The 11469-nt window shown below is 42.0% G+C and overlaps 1 protein-coding gene across 1 annotated transcript in view; it reads right to left on the bottom strand.

The window, feature by feature from the left end:
- Positions 1–3536: 3536 nt before the first annotated feature.
- The window catches only part of CNTNAP5 (contactin associated protein family member 5), a 385501-nt gene continuing 377568 nt past the window's right edge, over positions 3537–11469 (bottom strand). The window contains exons 22-24 of the mRNA XM_067570074.1: positions 10841–11059; positions 5385–5456; positions 3537–4734 (exon numbers count right to left, since the gene is read on the bottom strand). Coding sequence (XP_067426175.1) covers positions 4538–4734; positions 5385–5456; positions 10841–11059 — 488 coding nt within the window. The 3' untranslated portion in view covers positions 3537–4537. The remainder of the gene's footprint in view (positions 4735–5384; positions 5457–10840; positions 11060–11469) is intronic.

Genomic DNA, 11469 nt, shown 5'->3' with positions numbered 1-11469 from the left:
CCTGCTCATGTACACGTGCTGCTGCTAGCTCTCATCCAGCTAGCACAAGTGGTACTAGCAGTGTGGCCTAAGTAGTACAGGTGGTGGCAGTGGAGGCATGGCTGCGCCAGGCAGAGCAGGTAGCCACTGGTTTCAGGTGCATTTGTACTTGGCCTGGCTAAACTAGGCTCCCATTGCGGCTACCTATGCTACCGTGGCCACGCCGCTATTTATATTTGCAGGGCCATCACCCCTCCAGCTCTGATTAATCGATTACTTAAACTCCAACTGGGGTTGATTTTGTTTATACAAAAGAAAGAGGGTTGTGGTTTAGAAAGAGAGAATTTGCTCCAATAGGGTGTTTCTAAATGTTAAACTTCACAGCCTAACCAAAAACAGCAGTAAAGTGATTGCCCTCCATAAGATTTGACATCATTTTTTAGAGAGCTGTTAGTGTATATGGGTGACTGAACTCATGCCTGTTAAGGCAGCCAGAATCACCCCCTGGGGCAGTAAAGAAATCCCACTAGAGAATAAAGTTCTCTGGGAAGTATGTTGAGGTTGCTGCATGGAAGGTCAGATCGGGTACTCCAATCCTGTTCCTACTGAAGGTCATGAATAATAATAGCTTCAATAATAGCAAGAGGGACATATAATAACTGGTTGAAATTTTCTAAGCTTGGTTTCCTGGTTTGTGTAAATGGGCCTTTTTTTCAAAACTGAAACTATTCTTGAAACATTTCAATAGCATCAGCGTTTTCCCCAAACTCTTCTGTGATATTTTTATCAAAATAATTTTCACATTTTTTTTGTTCACTGAGAAATGTGTTTTCCTACTGAAAACTGGGGTTTTGGTAAGTGACAAAAAACAAAATTTAGATAATTTTGGTTAAGAAAAATGAAAAAAAAATTGTGATAAGTGGAAAATGGATCTATTCCAAATCCTACACACTGACAACAATCTCGAAATTTTGTAGTTTTTCCATGAAAACTTTTCCCCGTTTTTTCATCAGTTCTAGTCAGCATATTTGTAAACAGAAAATGGTTGCATGAAAGAAAGCAGATCCAAACCAATAAAAAGGGAAAGCTGGCTGAAGCATTCACTTCCTACAGTTAATGCCTCATGTTCTTATTTACTAAAAAGCTAATTTGTTGCTTTCTGGATTTGTTTTTTCATTGCAAGAGTATATCATCCTAGATTATAAAATATAATTTTGAGTGTAAAGTGCATACAAAATGCACTTGTCTAAGCAGATTCTTATTGGTTTGAATAGCTATGTGTTTATATGTCCATTATATCCATACGTATAGACAGATGGACCTATCCTCTGTATGTCTCTCTCTTCACATACATACATATGTATCAGCCTAGCAAAATTTTCCTGAAACCTCATTAAGCTTACTTGCCTGCCCTGTATTGTGATGTCTAATGAAGATGATAAAAAAAAAATCCCCCTAACTTGCCATTCCAAAATATTACCCAGGGCGAGTATAATTTTGCAATACAGATTATGGATCTTTAAGCAGTTATCTTATTGAAGTTAATGCAACTACCACATGCTTCCCACCCAGAGCTATATACTGGGCCAGCAACACACTAACATCTCACTGGCTGCTGTCTGGGAGATTTACTGCTACTCTGCCTTGCAGGTTCTGCTGTGTGTGTGTGTGTGTGTGTGTGTGTGTGTGTGTGTGTGTGTGTGTGTGTGTGTGTGTGTGTGTGTGTGTGTGTGTGTGTGTGTGTGTGTGTGTGTGTGTGTGTGTGTGTGTGTGTGTGTGTGTCATTAGGGCGCTCATCCTAGTTAAGAACGGTGTGTCTGTCTGTCTGTCTCATTAGGGCGCTCATCCTAGTTAAGAACGCTCGGCATCTTGCAGGCTCAACTCTAGGACTGCACGAAACAATCTCGTCCTCTCGGTGACTTGAATAATGAGGCGATTCTATTTTATTGCTCACAACCCTTCTCTTTTCTATCCATTTAATTACTGTATTTGCTTGGGGCTAGATTCACTGCACCTTACTGTGACTTTTATAGCAAGGAAAGAAGAATATGTAGCAAAGCACAAGTATGATTTATAATCTACGACGTTGACCAGAGCAGCTTTATATATGGAAAGAAACCATTTGCTGAAACTTTACTAAGCTTACATAGTGAAAACATGCAGAAAGGAATGCATCTAATGAGATCTATCTTCCTGGTAATGAGTCCATCATTACGAGTCATGTCATGCAAAGGCAGTCTCAAATAATCAAATGCCATACAAACAGCTGGCATGAGACGTGATGGCTGCTGGCTGGCAGGACCTGGGAGAAGCAGCGCCATCCTTGCTTTAAGTTTAAGATTGGTTTCTTGACCATCTTTGGGGGCTGAGTGGGATAAGTAAAGGTTAGGCCAATACAATGATTGGCAGATCAACTAATCTGCTTGACGAGGCAAAGATGGTTGTAGTGTAACTTAGAGAGAGTGTTGAATATCAAACCAAGACTGTCACATATTCCTGCTCAAAAGCTACTTCCCTGAGGCCTGTCAGCCATCATCTGCAACCATCAATCCTAGTTTCCTACATTTATTTAAATCCTTCCTCCACTCCATCTGCTATATAGCCCTATGGTCATCCATGCCCGGCCACCTGACGCTCTGTGGAGCTGCACTGCAATCTATTGTTTGTGACTGGTCCCTTTCCTGCAGCAAGATCTGGTAGTGCAAACCCCTGCGACCATGTGGAAATGCCTTTGGGACTCCATATGGGTGCAGGGGTCCTAATGTACAGTTGATTCCTATGGACTCAAGCAAAGCCCCTTCAATTCAAAGGAAGACTCCCATTTTCTCTTTGGCTCAGATTCTTAGACCGTTGAGCTCCCATGGCAGGGCCCTGTATGTCATTAAGCACATTGTCGGCGCTCATATAGCATCTGGGATGGGACCATCATACACACTCACGCTGGGCTTGAAACCCCTCTCCACCCCTCTCCTCCGTTGTAGCATTTTTTCCCTTTGCAATATTTTTGAGTGAAAAAGGGTTTTACTCCACATTCAGGGATAGATCAGAAAGAAGAGAGGGGGCAGATTAGAGTCCCCACTGCTTTTGCTAGCCAGAGTCCCCAAACAGGAGAGAAGAGAAATCCTTTGGAGAAAGGGAGAGAAGAAAATTAAAAAATGAGAACATTGTACAGGTTCCTTGAAAAGTTTCCCCCTTGTAAATGAATTGGACTAGGTGTCAAACTTTTTAAAGTGTTATTGTAGCCATGTTGGTCCTAGGATATTAGAGAGAAAAGGCGAGTGAGATAATATCTTTTACTGGACTTTTTCTGTCGGTGAAAGAGACAAGTTTTAGAGCTTCAACTGAAGAAGAGCTCTGTGTAAGTTCAAAAGCTTGTGTCTTTCACAAACAGAAGTTTGTTGAGTAAAAGATATTACCTCACTCACCTTGTCTCTCTAAACTTTTTAAGAGCCACCTGAAGCCTTTTCCTTATCTTTGGGGGAAAACACCCTCGTTTCTACAAAGAGGAAACATCATCACTTCATTCATGCAGCTTTTAAAAGCAATTTAATAACGATTTTGACTTTTTATATGAATCAGCAGAATTTAGATCTCAGGTTTAGGGTGAGGTTGGTTTGTCATCTTCTTTTGCTTGTTTTCAGTTTGCCACAATAACTTAAGTGTGTGACCTCAGTAGATGATCATTCTCTATATGATGTTAGTGTGTGTATGCTGTACTTCTAATATTTCAGACAAGTCATCAGAGAAATTTATAGAGCACGTAAGTCCTAGAAGCCTCCTAAAACCCTTTACGATTCAAGCTACTATTTTCCATGCTTCATCTAGAATTATGCTAGAGTATGTTGGTTCTAAATAGCCAGACCTATGAGACCAAGGCATACAAAGTGCACTGGAATGGATTTTGTCCAATGCTGTTATCAGTATTCCTGTATTTTAAAAAAACCTTCGTAAGCCTAAAAGTTACAGTAAAAGGACACAGGATGGGGGAAGGAGCTTAAGAAGAGAAAAAAAATTCTGACTTCATGCCAGATTCCCAGTTGATGAAAACTGATGTAACTCCATTGAAGCCAACAGTTTTATTATGGCAGTTTACATCATTTGGGAATCTAGCTGCATCTTTATGACTGGTGTAAATGCACATTAAAATAAACCAGGCATTTTGGTCTCATTCTTTCCTGCTACCTTGTCCCAAAAGCTGTGATGCTACTTATTTAGCTACTGTACTTTACCTCTAGTTTATATAGCTCAGATCAGATACAAAGTGGCGAGTTAAATGGTTCCAGAAAACAACACAAGACTTGAGAAATCCAGAAACTTAATCGGCAACCATGCAAGTTTGTGAACTTATTCTATCTAGAGTAGAATAGCTGGTCTCTTGAGATGCCGATGTAACTGTGGCAGGTTTTGGTGAAGGAAATGAGGCATTATAGTGGTTGCCAGTCTCTCCTGTACAGGGCAGACTCCTTCCAAAAGATTAAAAGCTTGCAAATAAATGAATGGGTAAGAAAAGAAAAAAAGGGGCGGAGGGGTGAAGAGTAAGAAGGAACCACACAGTCCATCAGATGAAATATTCCCGTTTGCACTCACTCACTGTGTTCTGTAAGTCAATGTCAGTTTTAAAGGAACTGTCGAGGTTTTCTGGGTATTCTTTCTCCTTCGTCTGGCTGCTTCGATGTGTCTGTTTGTGCTGGTAGAGGAATCTGCTCATGATGGCCACGATGCAAAAGATGATGAATATCACAACTGCTATTACACCTGGGGAAAGTGAGGGGAATATAAGAACAGAAAGGGAAAACGAAGACCAAGATTTTACCTGTGGCAGCTGCTTTGTAGCTGTGGTAAGTCAATGTATCCCTGTCTGGACCCAGTCCTCTGTCCTAGCCTCCCGGGGTACGTCTACACAGCAAAGAAAAACCTGCGGCTGGCCCGTGTCAGTCAACTTAGGCTTGCAGGACTCAGGTTGCGGGTCTGTTTCATTGCAATGTAGACTTCTGGGTTTGGGATGGAGCCCAAGTTCTGGGACCCTCTCGCCCTGCAGGGTCCTAGCACCTGGGCTCAAGCCCAGATGTCTACAAAGGTCTCTAGCAATGAAACAGCCCCGCAAGCCTGATTCAGGTGGCCCGGGCCAGTCGCGGGTGTCTAGCTGCTGTGTAGACATACTCCCAGATGGCAGCACTGGGGCTTCCTATCCTGCACAAGGGAGGATCCAACCATCTTGGGTGGGATTTTCAAAAATGATCGACTAATTCTGCTTGGCTGCAGCATCTTCAACCTCTTAAAGCCATGTGTTAAAGCAGAGCAGAAAATGCTGCTGAGCCTTTTGCTGGAAATAACTTTTTCTAGAAAACAAGTTCACAGGGTATTTTCTGATTGTGTCATTCAAAAGAAAAAGAGAAAAGAGTTACCTCCAATGACAGCTGAATCACTTCTGACTGCATTGGTGAGGGGCTCCCGCTCGTCCGTCTTCCCAAAGGGATCTGCAGTTGATTAAATACAAAACAACTCGTTGTCTATAGGCAACATGCTGAGCTTGCTTCAGCACTTGGAATGAAGTTGCCCTTGTCTGCCTTCAAAATATGTGGTTTGAGGATTAGAGAATCTGATCAAACAAGAGCCTTCTTAAATCACAGGCAATCACAGAACACTACCCTTATGCACCCGTAGACAAAACCATGCAAACCATGAATACAAGAAGAAACCAAATGGGGAAAACCAACACCCTATAATCCGATCACAGTGCACTCGCTGACGAAGGTAGGGAGACATTTGACCCTGGTAGCCTCTCTTAGACCTAACAATGTTACGATGCCAAAGAGACAAGACCAAGAAGGAAGCGTCTGGAAAGGGAGGAGGCTAATATAGGATGTACAGCTCTTGTTCAATCTCATGGACGGAAACAGTGTCTGGGAGGCAGTGAATCTGTCTGTTGGAAGGGATCTCCCTCTTCAATGAATAGCAATAACCCATATTTAATGTTCCAAGGGCAGGCGCTGTCAGTGGGATGTATTTAAATTGGATATGTTCTGAACTTCCCCCTTCAGTTGCTACAGGTCCTTCTCGTTTGTGTTACCACATCCATTCCCACCCTGAGTTTGCACCTATCTCCCCAGTCTGGCTGCTTTGAACCTGGAGAAGGAACACTTCCTGACAAGGGAACGGAGAGTCTGCCAAATGATTTCTGCTGCCCAATGCGCATCACTCTTCATGGAACGGACTGAAGCATCTAAAGGGTTCGAAAGAGATAAGAGTTGGAAGCAAACCACTGTCTCCAAACACTCTCAAAGTGTGGGGGGTTCCCAGAGCCAGTTTTTCCAAATTGCAGCCAAAGCAAAGTGAGAATCAAGAGCTTTTGCTTTGGCAGCTTCAAATCCAGATCCAAATTATGGGTCAAACCCTCCTTAAGCCAATGTAACTATAATAAATTACACCAGTTGACCCTGCCTGTCCCAGATCTATCCCTAGATCTGTGTCTGAACCATCCAGCCTTTCTAGATCTTAATACGAGGACTTTCATCTCAGCTCATCCTTTTCTCTCCATGGTTTCTGTCTATAATAATACAAAGCCGCCATTCTCCCCTTATACAAGCCTCCAGGTTATCACATATAGACCTGTACTCGGGAATTAAATCTGATGGTCTCAGGAATAGATTGTATTGCATTGCATTGCCAGGCTGCTCTTTTCAAAGGTGAGGTGTGGAGGCTTCAGAAAGAGACGCAAAAAGCTGCACTGCCTTATTGTTATTGATCATTCTTGCTTTTGTAGCTGACGCAGCAGTGCCTTAGCACCTAGTTATTAAGTGGGATCTTTTATTCAGACAATAAACATATTTGTGCATTGGACGGGCTGAGTTCTCATCTTTAGCAGACTTTGCTTTACGCTATTTGTATTTACAAAGGGCCCGATTCTTCTATGCCCAATACCTCAGGCAGTCATTTACACTAGTGCAAAGTGAGTGTTAATGGATACCGTTTACACCCAATGCCACTGATGTAAATGGCGACCAAAGTGCAGGCCACAGAGAATCCGGCCCAAGAGATTCTGACGTTTAGAAGAAGCACTTCTCTTGCCAGCTTTAAAGATCAAAGCATTTCCCTTCTTGTAAAGAGATGCCTACAAACTAACAGAAGAGAAGAGTGAGGGGGGATTTGATAGCAACCTTTAACTACCTGAAGGGGGTTCCAGAAAGGCTGGAGCTAGGCTGTTCTCAGTGGCAGTAGATGACAGAACAAGGAGCAATGGTCTCAAGTTGCAGTTGGGAAAGGTCTAGGTTGGAGAGAAGGAAAAAAATTTTCACCCTAAGGGTGGTGAAGCATTGGAATGGGTTACCTAGGGAGGTGGTGGAATCTCCATCCTTAGAGGTTTTTTAAGGCACGGCTTGACAAAGCCCTGGCTGGGATGGTTGAGTTGGGGTTAGGTCCTGCTTTGAGCCGGGGGTTGGACTAGATACCTCCTGAGGTCCCTTCTAACTCTGATCTTCTATGATTCTCACACTGTTGTGTGGGTGGGGGTATTGCACTTCTGCAGATCACTGATGCTCAGAGCAGATGCAGTCACAGACGTGATGTTGAAGTCAGTGGGACTGCTGACATACATAAATGCGCATCAGCTGAGGCCGCATAATGGCTCACCCATTGGGGATGTGGACACCCATTGCAGCTCTTTTGTAAGCACTCTTTCCCCAGCGACAGAGGCTGGGCCTCCAGAGCAGTTATTGCTCATGTACAAGCAGACCTTGTAAAACTCCAACTCATTTTAGACCAGAAAAGCGGCGTTCATACGTGAGCAGATGACAGAGCTAATTGTATGCACTATGAGGCAGATCCTTCACTGATGTGAATTGGCATAACTCTGTTGAAGACAATGGAGCTAGTAGAGCTATGGCAGCATACAGCAGCTCAGGATCTGCCCCTATGGCTTGGACAGAATTCTGACTGGAGTCATATGTCCCCTGCTGAAGTTGCATAAAATGCATAAGGCATAGACGAGATTTTTGGTCCAAATATCCGTCGTGTAAAATTGTAGCCATAAATGCTATTAAAGATTTACTCGTTGACTAAAAGTCCTTTAGCTTCAAGTAACTTTTGCACATGTCAAAGCAAGTGTTGGGGACTTAAAGGTAACTTTGGTTTCTTTCTGTGGTTTAATCAGAATGCAGGTTGACAGACAGACCTTAAAGGTTCTGAAAATTATGTTTCACCCAAGAAATAACGTCAGGATACAGGACAAGGAAGTGTTTGTTGCAGAGAAGCAGATGGCAAGTGACAGCAGAACCTTCCCTTGGGGGATCACGGTAAATTTTGCAGCCAAGGGAAAAAAAAAAACTGTATCTCACATGAGATTTTAATAGGACATTCTTTCCCTTTTAGCTATGACCCTTGAGATTACGGCATGCCGACAACTGGCACCAAAGAGCACCTCAATGAAATGGGGACATTCAATGTCTCACAGGACTTCCAGAAGCAAAATGTTTTGGTACAGTATCTGACTTTGACTTATGAAAGTATTTGGGATATATTGTTTAAATACACAGGGTCTAGATCCTCCACGAGTGTAAACTGCCTGCTGAGGATCTAGCCCTCAAAATATAACAATGGCCACTAATAAACATTTTCTGCAAAACACTTTTTTTAGTATACTGTGATACTTGCAGTAACTTAATATTCTGTAAACATTCTAGTAGAGTCAAGCATCAGGGTGCCATCAATATGGATGTTGGGGTGGCAATTAGTATGTATTAGTATGTATGCTGCCATGTGAGAGAGATGGATTTATGGAGCATTACAAAATATCATCATCACTTTTCTCCTCATATGTTCCATGGGAGATGTGCCTGGATAAATCAACTGGATAATCAACTGGATTAATAAATGGCTGAATGGATTTTGTTTAAAAACAGTTTGCTTCAAACCTGGAATGTTTGTTAGATCTCCAGGAAAGTTTTTTTTAGCAAAGTGCTTTGATAGTTTTCAAGTTATGAGCACTGAAAGCCTTTTCACACATTCACAGCAGGATTTACTGGCAGGGTTCTGTTCTCTGTCGATGGCTTAGAAAATGGGCACACACATGTACAGAAGTCTTTGAAGTTTGTTTTTTGTTCTCAGACATGCAGAGATGAGAAATCATCATCAAGAACTGATAAAATGAGAAATGCACAGTAAAGCTGAAGATTAATCCTTAACTCTGCCCCCTGTGATTATTCCTTAAACATGAGATCTCTTTCTATATATATCAGTATAAATTATATGCAAATAAATATAAAATCTAATGGATTATAAAACGGAATTTCTTATACAACCTGCAATACATTACCTATGGTATAGTACATACAGTTTTCAAAACTGGCTTGATTTAAATCTCAGTGAGATCTATAAAACAAGTCCACTATGAATTATGAGGTTATATTAAGTATCAGTAATGATAAAAAGGTGACCATAATTTAAAGCAGAAATAGGCAAAGATAACAACAGGCTTTCACCATAACTCTACATTAGATGAGTGCTTAACAAACCTTAACAATGCATTAAGCCAAGTTAATTGTGAGATTTAATTATGAAAATCTAATGCTTGACCCATTCTGTCTGAAATTAGAGTTTGGACTCGCTCTTTGAAACTTAGGTTTTATCCTAAAATGTGCCCTTCTAGGGTAGTCTGGGATAAGTGAGAGCAAAATTTAGCCCACAGTATGATAGACAGAATGTGTATGTAAACACATGTGCACACAAACACACCAACCCTAAGCCATTGACTATTAACAAACCATGTTTTTTCAGTTCAAAACAAAACAAAACAAAACAAAAAGCACACATTAATTGGAATCCATTACCCACATGGAGAGGAAGCATAATTCTTTCTCACTATGCAAAACACTAATAGCATCATTTGTTTTCTGCTGAATACCATGGGTAGAATCTGAAGCAAATGGGGATCTGCTACAAGTCCAAATGTCAAGGAAATGGCATTAGGAAATAAAACACAGGAAGCTTTATTAGTTATCCAACAGAGAAGATAAAATGAATTCATAGTTCAAGGAATCTAAAAAACAAACAAACTATTTTTTACGTCTTTATGGTCATCAAGGTCTCTGCCACATCTACTAGTGACTAAAAAGCAACTTGTGTGTCTCTGCTTGTGGTAACAGCACTACCAGCTCCTCTCTGGGTTCTTTTTCCCTGGCATACAAATAAACATGCAAACCACTTAAAATTCCCAAAGGGCAATTTCATGATTGCAGAGGAAAATGAACTGCTTAGGATCATCTGCTAGGAACACTCAAGTAATGTGCCTTCACTTAAACCAGAGAAAATGATACACATATTCAGTGTAAGACACACAGAGTTTTATATGAGAAATGCTCATGCATTTCCACTAGCTGGGATAAGATTACAGTTAGTCTATGGTCCAAATCCTCATGCTTCAGGACACATGCTGGTCACTACCAGGGGTCAGGAACAGTTGTATTATATGCAACACGATACCAGTTTGCATTTTCCTCTGAAGTCTCCAGCACTGGAGCCATGACAGTGGACTTCACGGACTGCCTGCAATGGCAATTCGATTCCCATGTTCCTGAGATAGAATTTGGACTCAACCTTTGGGCTTCACACTCCTATAATGTCACATTCCTGTAGGCGTTTTTTAGGCAATACAGGATCCTAATCAATTGTTTAAGATCAGGCTCTGATTATCAGGGGATAGCCTTTTCGTGGGTGTGGACCTGGACATCCCTATCACTTTTGTGTTGATGGTTTCCAAGCTTCTGGTCTCACAGTTACACTGACAGCAGGAAGGGAGGGAGCAAATCCTATGCTGATTTCTAAAACACTGGTTTAACGGAAGCCTTAGTGTCATGACAGAACCTACCTGACGAGGAATATACCGTGGTGATGGTGTTCACATCAGCCTCTGCTACATTTCCACAACTCGATTCAATCAAGGAGCCTTTGACCATCACGGGAGCTATGCTGGCATGGCGTAAGGCGGCTTTCAATGGAGCTACGTGGTTGTACCGGACGGAGGAAAGGCAGCCGATAAAGCCATAGGCGTTCGCTTTAAGGACGTCAGAATCTAGCCCCAGACTATCTGCAAAACACAACACAATCAGAAGGGTGTTTTAAATGTATCCTTTTGTGTGCTGATTAAAAATCCTTTTGCCAGCTTACCTGGCCTTATGCACCCATTCAAAAGCTTCTCACCTAATCACCTCTGTCCCTTCTTCCAACTGGACCCCTGTGTATGGGACAATAACTCCCTGAGCCTATATATCTTGCCCACATTAAATCCCTCTTAAAGATGCACATCTACCATGCTTCTTAGAGTGAATGGAGCTGGCCTGTAAATAAATAGCCTCTGTTGTTCTCCTTTCCCTAACTATATAATGTCAACAGGGTTGGGCATGGTGAAAGGGTGGCTGGGGGGCCACCAAAGAAAACTCTGGGTGCTGTGACAAAGGACGCTTGTGACTTAGGATGTGTTAGTTCAGCTCTGACTCT

Source organism: Emydura macquarii, unplaced genomic scaffold (assembly GCF_026122565.2).
Source record: "Emydura macquarii macquarii isolate MOO-44397 ecotype Brisbane River unplaced genomic scaffold, CSIRO-AGI_Emac_v2 contig_2988, whole genome shotgun sequence".
Classification (NCBI taxonomy): Eukaryota; Metazoa; Chordata; order Testudines; family Chelidae; genus Emydura; species Emydura macquarii.
Note: the sequence above shows the minus strand (reverse complement) of the source record. Positions and strands in the feature narration are given on the sequence as shown.